This window comes from Alligator mississippiensis, chromosome 4 (genome assembly GCF_030867095.1).
Source record: "Alligator mississippiensis isolate rAllMis1 chromosome 4, rAllMis1, whole genome shotgun sequence".
Lineage (NCBI taxonomy): Eukaryota > Metazoa > Chordata > Crocodylia > Alligatoridae > Alligator > Alligator mississippiensis.
The window spans coordinates 253,707,030-253,725,134 of record NC_081827.1 but is presented as its reverse complement, the minus strand read 5'-3'; the positions used below and the strand labels follow the sequence as shown (position 1 = coordinate 253,725,134).

The 18,105-nt window shown below is 65.7% G+C and overlaps 2 protein-coding genes across 3 annotated transcripts; both read right to left on the bottom strand.

The window, feature by feature from the left end:
• Positions 1-708: 708 nt before the first annotated feature.
• Positions 709-10,047, bottom strand: VIL1 (villin 1). Its single transcript, XM_006261497.4, has 19 exons — positions 9,455-10,047; positions 9,222-9,296; positions 8,843-9,039; positions 8,581-8,689; positions 8,347-8,457; positions 8,042-8,244; positions 7,611-7,689; positions 7,423-7,521; positions 7,136-7,289; positions 6,829-6,929; positions 6,599-6,736; positions 6,244-6,402; positions 5,784-5,963; positions 5,546-5,691; positions 4,737-4,881; positions 4,326-4,514; positions 3,523-3,591; positions 1,936-2,073; positions 709-957 (listed from the first exon to the last, which is right to left on the bottom strand). Exons 1-19 carry the CDS (start codon positions 9,527-9,529, stop codon positions 844-846), a joined length of 2,481 nt encoding a protein of 826 aa, XP_006261559.3. The 5' UTR covers positions 9,530-10,047; the 3' UTR covers positions 709-843.
• A 3,488-nt stretch (positions 10,048-13,535) lies between these two features.
• On the bottom strand, positions 13,536-17,362 carry CTDSP1 (CTD small phosphatase 1). 2 transcript variants are annotated; one of them, XM_059727526.1, is made up of 7 exons: positions 16,962-17,045; positions 16,380-16,516; positions 16,110-16,211; positions 15,550-15,606; positions 15,017-15,109; positions 14,488-14,673; positions 13,536-14,394 (listed from the first exon to the last, which is right to left on the bottom strand). In XM_059727526.1, exons 1-7 carry the CDS (start codon positions 17,026-17,028, stop codon positions 14,266-14,268), a joined length of 771 nt encoding a protein of 256 aa, XP_059583509.1. In that variant the 5' UTR covers positions 17,029-17,045; the 3' UTR covers positions 13,536-14,265. The 2 variants fall into 2 exon arrangements, with proteins under 2 accessions (XP_059583509.1, XP_059583508.1); XM_059727525.1 differs by lacking the exon at positions 16,380-16,516 and having other exon boundaries at positions 16,962-17,362.
• Positions 17,363-18,105: the final 743 nt, after the last annotated feature.

The window sequence follows — 18,105 nt, the reverse complement described above, 5'->3', positions numbered from 1 at the left end:
GCAGCTTCTCAAACCTGTTTCACAGACGTGGTGAGACCGGTATGGACGCACACAAGCATGGGCACACTTGGATGTGCATGGATCCATACACAGAAATGTGTGCCCATGCATGGACACCTACACAAATACATTTATATGTGTGGACACAGACACGCGCAGAGATGAGCACGTATGGATGCACACACAGATGTGGACATGCCTGAACATGGACAAGCACAGACACGAATGCACACAGCCCCACACATGGACATGCACAGACATGCATGGACACACAACCACTTACGGGTACACGCATGACGGGGACGTGCACACCCGCACAAGCAAACGTGGACACTGCAGATCCTGCAGCCCCTTGGGGACGGGGCTGGGGTGAGGATTCACACTCCCGCCTTCCCTGCGCTTCGAGCTGCGCCACTGCAAGCCCCCCAGGACAGGCCATAGCAGCCCCCACCACAGACATCCTGCCCAGCCCAGCCCAGCCCAGCCCTCCCCCCTCTGCCCGACCCAGGATCCCCCACCAGCCGCGGGTCCTGTGCAAATGCAGTCTGGGCAAGCCAAAACTTCTCCCCTGAAGTCTCACAGCTGGGGGACACGGCTGAGATCACCTGGACTAGTGCGACACCGTGGAGATCACCAGGACGGGGGCAGGAACATGGCTGAGATCATGGGGACCGGGGGCAGCAGCTGAGATCACCGGGAGCGAGGAGGCAGAAGCCGTGCTCTGTGCACTGGATTTATTGGGTAGCACCTGGGCGAGGTGGTGGCTGCCCTGAGGGCCGTGGGGGGGGCATAGGCCAGAGCCCCCCCACGCCGGTGTCCCCAAGCGCTCGGGCTGGCACCGCCTCAGAAGAGCCCCTTATCCTTCTTGAGCTTCTGCCTCTTCCAGAGCGGCAGCAGGGAGAAGGCGCCCCAGGACATCCCGAACACGGCCTGGAAGTCCCGGTCACTCAGGTGCTCCTGCGGGCAGAGCGGGGTTAAGGGTGGGCGCTGGGGGCTGTGTGAGCCGGGAGGCTGCAGAGCTCGTACCAGGGGATGGAGGGGAGAGGCGGGGTCCGATGCACATGCCTGTGCATGTGCACGCACCAAGCCCTCTCTCACCTCCTTCTGCATGCACACCAAGCCCCTCACCCACTTCTATGCAGACATGTGTGTATACACACCAAGCCCTTCTCACCCCCCCACACACACGTGTATATGCACAGCAAGCTCCACTCATTTTCTACACACACACACACGTGTACATGTACACTGAGCCTGTCTCACCACCACCTACACACACACACGTGTATATGTATGAACACGCACACTGAGTTTCTCTCACCACTTTCCCCACACAAACACATACACAGCCCCTCACCACCTTCTACACGCACGTGTGCACACACCCACACACCAAGTCACTCACCCTCTTCTACACACACATATACTAAGCCCCTCTCACCTTCTACACACACACACGCATGCATGTGTACATGCCATGAGCTCCTCTCTCCACCTTCCCTCCCCCACACACAGAGCCTCTCACCTTTTACACACACGTGTGTACCCACACACCAAGCTCCTCTCACCACCTCACCCCAACACACACAACCCCTCACCATCTTCCACATACACACCCCTAAGTCCCTCTCACCTACATGTGCACACAGAGCACGTGCACACACCCACTGTGCCTCCCTCACTACCTACCACATCCACCTCCTGCATGCACACCAGGACCCTCTCCTCTCTCCTCACACACATACACACGCACGCATGTGCCCCCGTACACACACATGTGCATGTTCCCCCTCTCCCTTCACCTCCTAGGTGCATTGCCCACATATGTGCACACATCCCTCTCCCCTTCTCCTGCACACAGTGAGCCCCTCACCACCTCCTACACATGCACACGCACACGCACGTGTGGGCATGGCCCCTGAGCCCCCCTCTCACCTCCTTCCTGCTGGGGTCTACTCCCCGGGGCAGATCCTCCACGGCCTTGTTCAGCAGGTCCTCCAGGGGGAAGGTCTGCAGGGTCCCCGAGTTCAGCGTGGTCTTGGTCGTGAAAACCTCCTGCTTTCCCGTGAGCCCCTGGGAGACAGCGAAGAGGCAGGGGGGTCACATGAGGCTGCAGCTTGGCTTCCCCAGACCACCCCCCCAGCACGCCCAAGGGGCACGGCTGGTCCCATCCAGGCATGGGCAGATCTAGGACTCTGAAAAGCAGGGGGTGCAGCTAATGTGAGGCATCGTCACACACCCCCCGGCACCTATTTTTCTCCAGGGACAAAGAAACCAATAGGCTGGGATGGTTAGAAGCAGCCGTGCAGCTCGTGCAGGTTCATAAGACGATGTCCTGCCTTCTTGAGCCTCTTGACAATTAAAGCCGTGTCCAATTGTCTTGCCAAGTTAAAGCTGATGTGAGTTATTACATCCGCAGGATCATAGAAAATGTGGGTTGGAAGGACCTCGGGAGGTCATCGTGTCCAACCCCTGAGCTCTTGCTTCTCCCTCCTGACTGCAACATAGGAGCTCCCTTGCCAGCAGCAGCCAGCGGGGCAGCCAAAAGGCTCGCGCAAGGAGAGAGGGTGGGTAACACCTGGGGAGTGAAGAGATTAGCAGGAATCGGGTCTATTAAGATGAGCTGCAAAGTCCATGGAGGTCCTTGGTGCTGCCTGAATAGAAGTGCCACTACCACTGCCAGGCAGTTGGTTAGAAAACTTTGGATGGAGCAGGAAGCAAAGCAGGCAGAAGCGGGGGTAACTGCACTACTTCACCCCCCTGGATCTGCCCCTGCTGGGCCCAGCTGGGGGCATCTGGGCATCCCCCCACCCCCCCACTTGGACTACTGCTCCATCATCTAAAACCAGCTGCCTGGCGGAGAGGGGCATTTTTATTCAGGCAGTGCAGAGGGAGTCGATGGACTTCGCAGCTCATTATCAGCTCCCTGGTTCCTGCTCATCTCCTCACCCCACAGGCGTTAACGACCATCTCCCTTGTTAACAATGTCACTAATCAAAGTACGTTTTCTCTTGCCATTCTCTCCCCGATTCCTGCTAACCTCTTCGCCCCACAGACTTTAACAACCCTCTCTCCTCATTAACGGTTCCACTAATCAAGCTACCCTTTCTTCTGCACCCCCGCTGCCTGCTCGCAGCTCCTGGTCCCGCAGCTCCTCTTCCACAGCCCTGCAGACTGCTTTGAACCCCAGCTAGAAACCTGAACCCAGGCGCAGAAACCACTTTCTGCAGAGCACCGAGGCCCTGCCCAGATGCTTCAGATGGCTACAAGGTGTTTCCTGAATCTGAAGAGAGACATCCGTCTGCTTCTAACGACTCCAGGACTAATGAGGTCACATCGTTTGATCATTTTTTGCTGAGTTGTGAGTTTAAGCGCAAGGTGTGATGCAGCCAATTCAGGCAGATGCCCATGAAGTTTGCTCTTTGGCAGTGGTTGCAGTGGCGATGGGTTTGCAAACTCCTCGATCAGCCCACGGTGCCGTAGTGCTGCTGTCTACCTGCCCCGGGGCACCTGGGCACTTACCGCTGTGACAAGGCTAAAGTTTTTGTTGTCTTGAAGCTCAGCCCTCAGCTCCTCATACGACTTCTTGTCCTGTCGGGGAGAGAGACGGAGACCAGGGCTCAGGCGCGTCCGGTGCGCTCAGGGGCAGCTGAGGTCCAGGAGCTCATCCATCTCCTTCCAGCACAGCAGTGCCCCGAGGCTGGGCATGGGGGCAGAGAGCAAAGAGCAGATTGGGTAGAAAGCACAGGGCAGGGAGCAGAAAGAAGAGCAGAAGATTAAAGAGAAAGAGCAGGGCAGGGAGCAGAAAGCAGAGCAGCTGATAGTACAGGGGGCAGAAAGTAGAGCAGAGGATGGGGCAGGGGGCAAGAAGCAGGAAGCCAAGCAGCACATTGAATAGACAGTGGGGCGGGGAACAGAAAGCAGAGCCGGGGATGGGGCAGGGAGCACAAGGCAGGGAGAAGAAAGCTGAGCAACAGATTGGGTAGGGAGCAGAAAGCAGAGCAGCCGATGGGGCAGGGAGCCCCTGCAGGTAGCAGAACCCAGAGCAGTGGATCGGGTGGGGAAGGGGATCAGGGCAGATTTGTGGCACCCCTGCCCTCAAGGCTGCCCCCCACCACTGGCTCCACCTGAGAGTCGGCGCCCCTGTCCACCCCACCCACGGGACCCGGCCCTTGCCTCCAGAGCTGCCAGGGGGGGTTAAATAGCCGGGGCAGGTGGTGAATCGGGGTTTAAGATCCTCAACATCTGGACTCTGAATCTCTGGTGTGCACTGCCGGGGCCAGGGCCGGGCAGAGAGGGGGGCCCCTACCCGGCCCATCACTCACCTGCCACTTGAGGGGGTCCCAGGCCAGGAACCAGCCGGTGAAGGTGGGGGGCTCGTGGCCCTGCCTCACCACCACGATGGGGGTCTGGGGGTCGCGCCCACTGGGGTGGGAGCTCAGGTACTCCTGGGCCATCACCGCTGCCGCCTCCTGCTCGCTCGCGTTCGCCTCCTTCCCGATCCAGAAGAAAACCTGCGCCACAAACAGGCTCTCCAGACCTGCCCGGAGCCGGGGGGCTGGGCACAGGGCAGGATCGGGGCCTTTCTGGACACGGGACCCCATGGCTCAGGCTACTGGCTCAGCTGGGGGCATGGAGATGCAGGGAGGGCCTGGGTCCCCATCCTGCCCTGGCCAGCCTCTTGCTGCTCTGGGGACCTCATTAAGGGAGGCTTAATTAGCCCCTCTGCTCCGTACCTGGTCCCAGGTGTCCAGCAGGAAGACGTCGTCCTCCTCCAGGTCATCCTGGTTGAAGTCCATGATCTCCGTGGCCACGAAGGTGCCCGTCTGGTTGGAGCACTCAAAGAGGCGGGGGGTGACGGACGGTGTCTCCTCCTGCAACCTGCCGGGAGGTGGGTTGGGGAGGGGGCGTGGGGACCCCCCTCCTGCGGCTGCGTTGCCCAGGGGACCCCCGCTTTGATCCCTGCCCCCCTAGACGCAGCTGCATTTCTATCCAGGCAGCACTGACTCGGTGGCTCAGTGTCATCTCCCGGGTTCCTGCTAATCTTTCTCCACTCCCAGGCGTGAACGCCGCTCTCTCCTTGTTCAAGCTCTCCACGTTCCTCCGCCTTTCCTCTGCCAGCCCAGCCCAGGGACGTCCCTCCTCTACCTCCTGCCCCGCCAGGTCTAGGTAGAAACCAGCACACCGGTCCAGGCCTGTGAACTCGGGGGCAGACACGACCGACCGTGAAGCATTGCAGGTGCCATCAAGGTGGCGCTGGGATCCTACGACTATGGATGTGTCTGGCATGGTTGGGGCGGGCCTGATCCTGCCTCAGGTGCACAGCTGGACTAGATGTAACCCCCAGACCTCCCTCCCGGTCCCATGCTACTCCAACCCTCTGCCCCTGCATCCCGGCCCCACACCTGGCTGGACCGAGCCTGGCGGGATGGCCGTGACGCCGTAACCATAAAAAATCCTCCCAACGGCCGCTCCCTGTGGGGTCTTTCTGGGCTGCACGGTGGGCGGCTCCGGCAGGGTCCCAGGGACGGAGGGCAGGGGGTACCTCTTGCTGCTGGCGTAGGGGGCTTTCCCACCCAGGGCGGCCCAGAACGCGGGGGGCTCCTGCCCTTCGGCCACCACCAGCTTCTCCGTCTTGGTGATGAGGTCGGTCACCATCTTGCCCATCTCCCGCTCGTCCCCGCTGCAGCCCTGCCGGAGACAGAGCGCGCGGCGGCTGCAGGCACCGCGGGGACACCGGCTGCCCAAAGACCCCTTGCCCCGCTGGGTCTCGCTGTACCTACCTTGCCGTACCAGAGGTAGCAGCAGGCCGGGGTCTTGAGCACGAAGACGTCGTTGGAGTTGAGGGCAGCGGCGCGAGCGGGCACCTCGATGGCTTTCGTGCTGGTCTCGCTGGCGCCGTGCACGTGGAAGAGCCGCGTGGCTGCCGCCGCCTCCGTGCCTCCGGCCCGGGAGGTGCCGCCCTGAGGGGATGGAGGGGTCGGAGGGGGGTTCCCGGTCCCGGCACTGCGGGGTCCCAGCCTCCACGTCCACCAGCTCTCTGGGTGACCTCACCACCTCAGCATCGCTCTGTGCCTCAGTTTCCCCATATTCCCCATAGCCAGAGAGGGGCACTGCCATGCTCAGGCATCCTTGGGGTTGCCGCTGCCCGCCCCAGGGCACAGCCGAGGCATCTTGTTAGCCACGTGGGCTCAAGCCGGACCCCCTTGCAGCCCACCGGGAGCCGGCCCGCTCCGTACTTACGGCGTACACGACCATCTTGCCCTTGAAGACGGCCAGCAGGTGCAGGGGCTCCTTGCCCATGGGCACGCGCACTTGCACGGGCTCCCCCCCGTACTCCTGGTCCAGGATCACCGCCTGGTACGCCGAGGCGGCCAGCTCGTCCGGGCTGGCGTGGCGGCCCTGGGAGAAGGGGGTGTCTCAGAGCTGGGATGGCCACACAGCCCCCTCCAGCCCCCCACAGCGCCAGCCTGGACTTGGGGTCCCAGGGGGGACAGAGTGTTGCACGGTGCCTCAGTTTCCCCGGTGAGAGAGCCAGGGAAGGCTCGCGGTGCCCCGTAGCCGGCCAGGAACAGGGGGTCTCGGGGCAGCCACTCACCTGCCAGATGTAGAGGATGCGATGGGGGCGGCCGCCCGCCTGGTAGGTGTAGAGCACCAGGTAGCAGTCGGCGCCGTAGAAGTGGCCCAGCCAGCGCCGCTCCACGGGCACCAGCTCCCGCTCCTCCACTCGCCACACCTGGGGGGCCGGGCATGGGGTGAGATCCCCGTGGGCCTCCCCGCACCCCCAGCCGACCCCCCGGCACTGGGCAAGGGCCCCACGGCACCTACCTGGACCTCGCCGGAGCCGTCATCCACCATGCGGGTCCGCGCGGCCACCTGGGGCTGGGCGTGCAGTGTCGTGGCGTCGAACTTCACCTGCTCCACCTTGGCTGCGGGGCAGGGCAGGGGGCTGAGGCTGCGGTGGGGGGACCCTCCAGACCCCCCCCCCCCAATGCTGGCTGGACCACCATGGGATGGGGTTTGGCAGGGGGACCCCAGGGGCTGCGGGTCGGGAGTGAGGGGCACCAGCAAGGGGTGCCTCCCCTTATCACAGTGCCCTCTGAAAAGAGGAGACCCCCCCATGCCCCCTGCTTACCCACGGAGCCACGGGCGTGGGTCTGGCCCAGGCCACGGCTCTGCTGCGGCTCCGTCCAGCCCTGGAAAAGCTGCTTGAAGACGGGCGACTCGGCCCCATCGTTCTGTATCTCCACGGATGTGGTCTCTGGGTAGCCCTTGGCCTTCAGGAAGCCCTGGGGGGGGGACACGGCCAGGTGTGGGGCAGGGGCTGCAGGTCGGGAGTGAGGGGACCTGCCCCCCTCATATGCTAGGAGGGCACAAGGAGGGTCCTTGCTCCAGGCCCCCCAGGGCCTCCCCCCATCTTACCACAGCCCTGCTTATGGCCTGCTCCCGCTCCTGCTGGCTGGCGTTCTTCCCCTTCCACACGAAGATCCTGCTGCCGCCCTGGTCCAGGATGTAGCAGTCCTGGGGGGCAGAGACCCTAGCACCATCAGAATCAGGCCCCGGGCAGGGAAAGGGTGGGGGGCTCTCAGAGGGACTAGGGGGGCACGTACGTCATGGCTCAGCATGTCTTGGGTCAGGGGCCGGACGGCGACTTCCTGCACCAGGAGGTTCCCTTCGGCGTCGGACACGCTGCCCAGGCGAGAGGGGCACACTCAGCGCAGCAAGGGGACGCTGGCCCTTTAAGAGGGGGCTGCCCACCCAGTGGAGTGGACCAGGGGTCTGGCAGCAAGGGGACGCCGGCCCTTTAAGAGGGGGCTGCCCAACCCGTGGAGTGGACCAGCGGTCTGGCAGCCAGGCCCCCCCCACGCCTGCCATTGCCCCCACTCCCGACCCGCAGCCCCCTGCCCCACACGCCTGCCATTGCCCCCCACTCCTGACCTGCAGCCCCCTGCCCCCCACACCTGCCATTGCCCCCACTCCCGACCCGCAGCCCCCTGCCCCCCACGCCTGCCATTACCCCCACTCCCGACCTGGGACTCACTGATAGAGCTTGAGCGAGGTGGCCAGGGCCTTGTCAACCATGGTGTCAGGGGTGGCGGGTGCGAGTGTCTTGCACTCGCCCAGCACCTCGGTCATCACCCGCATGAGATCCGGGGACGCGGCCTCATCCTCGCCGTCCACGACGCCCACGACGGCACGGCCGCCACGCTCCTGGTCCCGGATCTCCTTGGCCAGGGTCATTGCCTGCCCCACGGGAAAGCCCAGGGGTCTCGTCAGCCCAGGGAGGGGGTATGGCATCGCGGCAGGGGCTGCGGGGCAGGACCGAGGGGCGGGGGGGTGCAGTACCCGCAGGCGCTCGCGCCGGTTGCTCTGGGGCCCGTTCCACTGCACGAGGACTTGGCCCAGGTCGAGGAGGAAGACATCGCCCAGGTTGAAGCTCTCCCAGCTCAGCTCCACCTGAGACACGGGCCGCGGGTTAAACCCTGGGCTGGGGGCAGGGGAGGGGGGACTCCCCTCGGGTCCTCCTGCCACTGCAGAACGGGGCTGAGGACACGTGGGCCCAGCTCGCCCCGGACCCACCTCGCCGGCTGCCACGCGCCTCTGGCCCTTGACGTGCAGCAGGCGCCGAACCTGGTGCGTGTTGGTCTCCACGTGCCGCATGCCCGAGGCCACGCCGCCCTTCCGGTACCTGCACGGGGTGGGGGCGTTAGACCAGGGCCAGCAAGGGGTTAACTCCCCCCCCCTTCGGGCTGCAGGGGGGACCGATCCCTTCCGCAGCCCCGGGGAGACCCCCACCCCCCCTCCCACGCCCCTGGTGCAGGGGTCCCCCCGCCCCACGCACACGATGCCGCGGGGGAAGCAGGCGCGGAAGGCCTCGCTCTCGGCGCCCTGGGCCTGGCGGTGCTGCACGGCGGTGCGGCCCAGCTCCTCGTCCAGCTGCACCGTGTACATGGCGGCCGCGCCCTGCTCGTCCAGCGATGCCGCGCGGCCCAGCCAGAAGTGCAGCGCGTGGCTCTGGACCCCGCCTGTCTCCCGTGTCTGCCGGGGTGGGGGGCACCGTCAGGGGAGATGCGTGCCATTACCCCCTCGTGCCCCCGCACGCCCGGCCTGCCCCTGCCATGGCCCCTCCAGCCCCCCAGCTCTGTGGGGATCCCCCAACCCTGGGGGACCCCTTCCTCTGGGCTGAGAGGCCACGTCCCAGCCCCCCCACCGGCTCCTACCGCGAGCACCACGTAGCAGTCGCCTTCGTAGAAGCTGCCGTAGGACTGGGACGGCACCGGCACCATCTTCATGTTCTGGGGGGAGAAGGGGGTGCTGAGTTGGGGGGGTCCCCATGGTCCGTCCCCCCCCCAGGCTGACCCCCCAACCCTGCTGCAGCCCTGGGCTCCAGTAGTGGGAGACCCCAGCCCAGGCAGCAAGGCCAGACCCTCACCCCAACCCCCCGAGACCCCACCTCAATCCTCCAGATCTGCAGGCCTGGCTTGGTCTTGCCGAGGGTGCGGGTGACCTTGGGGTCCAGCTGCACCATGGTGGGGGGCAGCGGGGGGCACGGGGCCTGCAGGGACCATTAGCATCGTTAGCCCCGGCCGGGAGTGCCCACGCATGCCCACGCAAACACATGCGTGTGCCCCTCCGCCCCCGAGCAGACATGTCGGTGCCTCTTCCGTGTGCAGAACCGTGCAGCCCGTCCACACCTGTGACCCACACAGGTCCTCACCCACGCAAACTGCCATGGGCACACACGTATGTGGTCACGTGGAGGGCGCTTTAATTAGTGACCCATGCCCGGAGGGTCACGCACCTGCCCCCACCAACCTGGCCCCTACCCCATGGTTCAGGGGGGAGCCCCAAATCCACCCTCCCAGCTCCTGGAGGGGGGTCCAGCAGCTCCTCAGCCCGATGCCCACCCCCTCCTGGCATCAGGTGCCCGGGCAGGGGGTGGCCGTTGGGGGGTCCCACTCCTACCTGGCTGAGTGCAGCTGTGCGGTCGCGGGTGCCACGCAGAGACGGGCACAGCCGTGCACTAGATGCTCGTGCGAGGCACAACCTTTGCTCCCCCCACCCCCCGGCCCCACCCGGCCCTGGCACCGCCCGCAGCACAGACGGGCAGGCTCTGGGGGATGCCCGACTCCCCGAGTCCGGGCTCTGTCCATGCCCTGGCAATGCCAGTAACATTTGCATGTAATTAGCATGTGTGGCGAGACCACAGGGTACCGACCATAGCTAAACCCTGGGAAAGCGCCTCCAAATAGCAAGGGCGGCTGCAGGCTCCAAGGCCAAGCTCTTGCCCCTGTTGAGGGCTGCACAGCACCCCCTGCACGCAGCCTCAGTTTCCCCTTATCTCCCAGCAGCCCCAGTCTCTGCCCTTGTGTTATCTGGGCTGCTGTGTCAGGGCAGTGCCAGCGCCGCTTGCCCTACGGCTCCAAAGTCTGGGGGAGTCCCAGCGCCCTGCTCCAGGCAGGATCCGCCAGGTGCCAGCTCGGAGCTGCACGTTCACATGCAGGCACCCACGTGCACATGCGCACACATGCTCTCACACATGGGCATGTGGGCACGAGCACCCACGCAGGCACAAGCACACACATGCCTGCCCATGCGCTCACGCGCACACACACACACGTGCATGCGCATGTATGCCTACCCAAGCACACGTGCACGTGTCCCAGGTTTTCAGTGCTCCCGAGTGTGCCCCCCCAGCACCCAAGCAGCTCTGGATGCAGCAACACCGCCAGCCCCCTGGGGTGAGGGGCTGGATCCGCCCCCCCACCCCATCCTGCCCCAACCAGCTGGGCCACGCCCCCCCTGCCCCCCCAGCACTCTCCCAAACCTCACCTGGCGCAGACGTGGTGCCCGGGCGCTGGCGGCTGCAGCTGGGCACTGCCTGGGGTGGGTGGGGGGAGGCATTATCCCTGCCCCACTGCACAGCGCCCACTCCCCCTGCACTAATGAGCTTCCAGCAATTAGGGCAGCGCTCATTAGTGAGGAAGCAGCTGCCAAAGCTGCAGGGGGGTGGGGAGGTAGCAGCAGGCCAAAGCCCCAGGGAAGGGGCTGTCTGGACTGCCCCCCCCCACCTGGGTTCCGCCCCTGGCTGTGCAGGGGGCTGGAAGGGGGGGTGGGCCCCCAACAGGATGCCTGGGTCCCTTTTCTGTGTCCCTGTGCCTCGGTTTCCCCAGCTGCAGCGTGCAGCACCCCACTGTGGCGGGACAGGGTGGGGGTGGGGGCCCAGCCGGCCCCCTGGTTTCTCTCCCAGCTCAGAGAGACCAGGGAGCCCAGTGGTTACAGCCGGGGGGGGCAGGTCCTGCCCTCCCCCAGCCCCGGCAGGACATGCCCCACAAGGGGGCCGCAGGGTCTGTGCACACGCAGGTACACACGTGAGCTACATCTGTGTTCACACACAGGCTCAGCCTCCTTCCCACATGCACGGGCCCTCTCACCTGTGCACGCAGTGTGCCCACACGTGTATGTTTGCACATTCACCCCTACTTCCCACATGCACATACATGTACGTTCACTCACTCGCACCTGTGCAGTCACATACAGTGCCTCGACACGTGCATGTTCAGACAGACTCACTGCCCCTTCCCCCCCCCCACACACGTGCACACACAGTGCTTCCATACATGGACATGTTTGCACACAGACTCACCCTCCTTCCCCCCACTCCACACACATATGCACTCTTTGCCATCTCACACCCAGATCATGTGCACACACGGTCTCCCTGCACGTGTTTGCACTCATCCCCCTTCCCACACAGAGGCGCACACACTCCCTAACCCATGCAGTTATACACATGTGCACAGCGTCTCCACACCATGTGTATCACATGCACTCCTCCCCCCCCACACACACACACTCACCCCTATTTGCATGCTTGCACACAGACATACATGTGTGTGTACACAAATGCACAAGCAGGCTAGCAGCCTGCCCTGAGACATGCATATGCACACACACTCCCTAACCCATGCAGTCACACACGTGTAGTGTCTCCACACATGTATTCACTCACACACACACTCATCATGCACACACACAAACATGTGCACACAGTCTGTCAGCAGCCTGCCCTGAGACATGCACATGCACACACACACTCACCCATGCAGTCACACATATGCAGCGTCTCCACACGTACACGTCCACACACTCTCACACACACACTCTTTCACCCATACAGCTGTACACACACACACACAAGCAGCGTCTCCACCAGCAGCCCACCCAAGACATGCACACACATCCCTACCGGCCTGGCTTTGCTGTCAGCCTAAGACCTACCTCCTCGACCTCCTGTAGCCCGGTCCCCTGCTCGCCTCCTGCCTCAGTTTCCCCTTCTGCATCCTGAGGCCATTTCTCCCCTGCGGCCAGCGAGAAAACCCCTTCTCCGTCCTCTCATCTCCGTGGGGCCGCGGTGCCTGGGACCAACTCCCCCCACGGCCTCCTCTCCTGCAGCCCCATCACCACCCGTCCTGTCCCCGGTCCCCCCACCCCTTAGCATCGTCCGGTCTCCGCATGTCCTTCCTGCGCCCCGGGACCCAGAGCAGGCTGCAGGAGAGGCTGCGGCAGCTTCGACGCCGGGTGCCAGGGCCAGCTCCAGCGTGGCTCGTGGGGTCGCCAACCCAGAGCCCCTCGAGGAGAGACGGGTGACACCGGCCTGCTCCATCTTGGCCCCAGGACTGGCTGCAGCCGGGTGGATCTCCCCGATGCTTGCTCATCTCCAGGGTCTGGCCCTCGAGGCAGAGCCAGGGACACGCGTGTTCACACAGCCTCGGAGGCCACAGGCCGGGTTTGCACCCCAGTGCCACGGCCACCTCCTTCGCTGCAGCGCGGCTGGGCCCGGCCCAGGCCCCATTGGTGCATGCAAGTGTCCTGCCCTGCACACACAGGCAGGCACACACACGTGTGTGGGGGTGGACATGCCAGCAGGGGCTCTGCACACGTACACACATACGTGTATGGACATACACTCACCCATCTCATGCACACATACTCTGACACATATGCAGTATGTCCCCCCTCACACATGCACGCTCAAGCCTGTGCATGTGATCATGTAGTCACCTCTCACATGCATGCATGGTCTCACATGTGCACACTTACCCCACAATGTGTTCACTCACTCTCACACCCATGCAAGTAGTCATGCACATTCACTCCTCTCACACACATGTATGTAGCCACACACGCGTGTGTGAGACCATGTACTTTTGTGGACACTCACACTCATCCTCCTCCCGCTTGCACTCACTCTCACACCCATGCACGGAGTCTCAGACACAGGTATGTGCACATGCACACTCATGCTCAACCCCCTCCCCCATACATACATGCTCACTCATGCATGTAGCCACACACACAACTCACACCGTACACATGCACTCCCTTACGCTCATGCATGTAGTCACAAACATGCTCGCTCCTTGCACACATGCATGATCACAAACATGCTCTCACCCCCTCACCTACATACATGTGCTTTCTCACACGCACACGCTCTCACACACGAGGCGAAGGAAGGCACGCGGCTCGGCTGGTTCTCGGCTGGTTTCTTTCCCTCCCCGTTACGCGCTCGCACAAAGGCACTTGGGCTCGGCCACGTCTCCCCCCAGACGCAGCCAACATACAAGGACGTGGGGCGGGGACCGCATTTCCCAGCATGCTCAGCAGCTCCTGGTCCAGGCAGGCTGTTGCGTGCTGGGATACCCACCCCAACCTGTTACAAAGTGCTGAGCTTGCAGAGGGGGGGCAGGATCAGGATCAGGACCGGAGGTGGCTGGCCAGGGTGGGGGCCTCAGACCGGCCCCCCCGCCCGCCCCCGCCCCAGGCACGACATCCACAGCCCCTAAGGGGGGCAGGACAAGGGGGGCATTAAGGGGGGATAAGGCAGATGAGGCCCCCCCAGAAGCCCCGCCATGGGGCAGGGGGGCTGGCACCCAAGGCAGTCTTGGCAGCACGAGGGTCCGGGGGGCGGGAGAAGGCACTGATAGAGGCAGAGGGAGGGCAAAGACCCCCCCCGTGGGGCAGCACCGGGGCAGGCAGCAGGGGGCGCTCCTCACAGCACCAGACCAGAGCCCCCCACTGGCAGGACCCTGGGAGCTGGGGGGGAGGCTCCACTCCCAGAATGCATTGCAGGCCACGATGGGGGCCAGGCCTCAGGCCCAGGCTGTGTCCATTGGTCCGTGTCCGTGGTGCCACGCGTGGCCGGGCATGTCCTGGCCCTAGCACACGGGCTGGGGGGGCACCGGCGCAGCCCCGCGGGCACTAGCTGCTAGTCCGGTGCTGCCGCAGCACGGAGTACACGTCGTCCACGCGGCTCAGCCCCTCGAAGAACGGCAGCAGGTCCAGGAGCTCCGTGTCTGCCATGTTGTCGAACCACGAAGCCACGGGCACCTGCGGGCACGGCCACGGGGGGCGGGTCAGGCCAGCTGCTCCCCCCAGCCCTGCCAGTGCCCCTCGCCCCCGCCCCGCAGCCCCCGCACGTACGGCGTTGTTGGGGTGGAAGACGTAGGACGCGGGCGAGTTGTCCACGATGAGCACGCGCCGCAGGTCGCGCCCGAGCCGGCTCAGGTCCTTCACGTAGTTGCCGCGGTGGAAGACGCAGGACTCCCGGAAGAGCCGGGCCCGGAAGGCGCCGCGCTTGTCCAGCAGGTCGGCCACGGGGTCGGCGTACTGGGGGCAGAGGGCACGGGGGCAGAGGTCACGGGGCAGGGGGTCCCAACCCCTTGGGACCCCCCCCCCCAACAGTGGGAACGGCAGCAAAGCATTCTGGGAAACCTGGGGGAGGTCTGGGGGCACTGCGGGTGTGATCTATTGCTGACCAGAGGGGAGCGAGGTCTAGCAGTTAGCGCCGGGGGGAGCCCGGATGCCTGGGTCCTATCCCAGGCTTGGGGAAGGGAGTGCAGGTTAGTGGTTAGACCTAAAGCAGGAGCCTGGGTCCATGCAGGAGGGCCCCGCCGTGCCTCAGTTTCCCCCTGTAGCACCAGGGGGCTGGGGAGGGGTCCCGGGGGCTCACCTTGGCCAGGCTGGCGGTGAAGAGCACGCACTCGAAGAGCTGCCCCATGCGCTGCAGGAACTCGTCCACGTGCGGCCGCTTGAGCACGTAGACCTGGGGGCGGGGGGGGGAGGGGGGTAAGCAGGGGGCACGGACCCCCACACTGAGCCCAGTGGGGCAGGCGCTGTGCTGGGACCCCCAGGGGTGGGCCCAGCCCATGTGCTGCTGCGGGCAGCTCCGGGCCCAAGCAGTCGAGGGCACACAGCCTGTCCTGCAGTACTTGAACCGTGACCCCCCCGCGGGCACCACCTGTCCCCCCAGCCTGGATTCACCCCCATCTCACCAGACCCCCCACACACCCAGGACCCTCCATCCCCTGGACCCCCACTCCACAGCCGCAGCCCCCTCGGCCTCCAGACCCCCGTGCACCCATGACCCCCCTGCCCTGAACAGCCCCGGACCCCCGCAGCTGGGCTCAGGCTCACAGCACCCCCTACTGGCCCCCAAGGGTGTGCGTGTGGGGCTGTACCCCCCCCTCGGGTGTCCCCCCTCACCTGATGAATGACGCCATCGATCTCCACGGGGATGATGAAGTCCGCGTTGCTCACGGGCTGCAGGGCAGGATGATGGGGGCGGTCAGGGGGGAGGTCACAGCCCCCCCCAGCCGCTATGATGCCTCCAGCCCCCTCCCCTGAGGCATCCCGGGGGGGCGGGGGGCGCACAGGGGAGTGCCAGGGGCAGAGGCCAGGCAGGCAGGGGGAGGGGGTCTCTGGGCTTGGAAAGGGGGGGGCCTGGGTCTTGGGGGGTCCCCAGTTACTGGAGGGCTTAGGGGGCCCTAGAGCCGGGGGTTGGGGTCCTGGGCCTTGAGTGGGGGGTCCCAGGGCAGTGGCAGAGGGTACCTGGGCTTGCACGAGGGAGGTCCTGGGCCCCGGGGCAGGTGGGAGGGGGTCCAGGATCCTGGAGGGTTGGGGGGGTAGTTTTTGGGAGCAGTCATGGAGCAAGAGGGAGTGATCCCAGGTCTGGGGGGCAGGGGCTGGACTTGGGGGGGCCCAGGGAGGTGGGAGGAGGTCCCTGCACGAGGGAGGGCCCCGGGGGTCTAGGCCTGGCCGCCCACCTTGAAGGAGCTGTGCACCAAGGTCTCATCCAGGTCGATGACGGCACAGAGCTTCCCCGCGTCCTGCGGCTGCACCTCGGGTAGCAGGGTCCGGCCGTCCGCCTGCGGGGCAGGGACAGGGGTCAGGGCTCCACCGCCTGCCCCCTGCCCCCCACGGCCCCTTCCGCCCTGCGCCGCGCCCCAGAGCTGGGCGCAGGGGGCTGGGGGCAGCCGGGGTCCCAGAGGCGGCCGGGGCATCCCTGCCCTGTGCCCCCGCCCCACGCTCCTGACCTTGGCGCCGGGCTCGTCGGGTGGCAGCAGGGGGGCGCGGGGCGGCGGCTCGGGGTCCCCCTGGCACAGGCAGCAGAACAGCGACCGCAGCAGCCCCCTGCCCCGTGGCTTCTGCCCCAGCGCCAGCCCCGGGGCCCCTGCGGCGGGGAAGGGGGGAACATCAGCCCCGTGCCCCCACTCCCGACCCGCAGCCCCCCGCCGGGCCCGGGCACACTCAGCACCCCGTGGGTGCGGAGCCGCGGCCGCAGCCCAGGCGGGGGCTGGGCTGCATCTGCCCCCCCACACCGGGGGCAGCAGGGGCTAGGACCCCCCCCGAGCCCCCTGCCCGGGGGCTCCCCTCACTGCTCCGTGTCCCCGCTTGCCCGGGCGCGGGCGGCCCCCTCCGGGCTCAGACCGCCGCACGTCGCTCCCTGCCCACTCGTGCCCCGCACTCCCACCCCGCAGCCCCCCGCCCCGAGCCCGCGGGCCACCCGCGCGGGGGCACGCCCGCCCCGCCCCGCCCCGCCCCGCCGGCGGCGACACGCGTGGGCCCCCGCTCCCGGCCCGGGACGCGCGTGGGGGGGGTCGGGGGCGCGGCGCTACCCCGGCGCGGCGGGCGGGGCCCGGGCTCGTCGCGGCTGAGCTGGGCGATGACCCCGGCGCCGTCCATGGGCCCGGCCGCGCGTGGGCTCGGGTCGCGCGTGGGGCCCGGGCGGCGGCGGAAAGTTTGCTCCAACATGGAGCGGCCGGAGCCAGCCCCGCAGCCGCCGCCGCTTCCCGGGGCCCCTTAAAAGGGCGATGCCTCCGTGCAGCTGCTTCTGGGGGGAGCGGCGCGTAACAGGGGCCCCAGCCCGACATGCAGCTGCTTCTGGGGCGCATCAGAGCCCGGTGCAGCCCAAGCTCCATGCCTTGCCCCAGGCCGAGGTCCCCCGGCTGCTGGGGGGAAAACGGGGCTTTCTAGCCCCCCACCCCACCACGCTGTGCGACCAGTGCAAACTCCATCTCCCATGATGCACGGGGAGGTGGTCACGTGGCGCGCGCTCCTGGTGCATCATGGGAGATGTAGTCCAACGCGGGGCGAGGCGGGGCGGGGGCAGGAGTCGCAGGCTCCGCCCCCGCCAGGTCCTGTGGGGTGCAAGCCACATTGCTCCGTGCCTCAGTTTCCCTGCCTCTTAGTGTGTGAGCTGCGAGGGCAGGGCCTGGCGCTGCTGGGCTGGGGGCAGCGGGCCACATGTCCTCCCGGTGTGCTCAGGCCCCCGTCGGCTGTGGGACGGGGGGCGCGGGTTACGTTCAGTCCAGGGTGTTTGGCAACCCCCGGCGGAGCTCTGGGAGGGGGGAGGGGAGAGGGGGTGAACAGCAGCCTTCACCTCCCTGCCGGGGGGCTGCAAAGAGCATGGAGCTGGGCTGCTCTCAGTGGAGCAATGGGCTCCAGCTGCAGCAAGGGACGTTGAGGCTGGGTATTGGGAAAAGCTCTCTCCCGAGGAGGGCGGTGCAGCACTGGGACAGGGCCCCCAGAGCGGTGGGGGAGTCTCCATCCTGGGAGGTGTTGAAGACCCGCGTAGACACAACCTTGTCTGGGATGGTGCATTTGGGGCTGGTCCTGCTTGGAGCAGGGGCTGGACTGGATGTGACTCCCGAGGTCCCTGCCAGCCCTGGTCGTCTCTGAGTCTGTCGTCCCGCCAAGGGTGCACACGCCACCAGTTATACTGGTTTTGCTTTGATCTTAAACAATACCATGGTGCCAGCG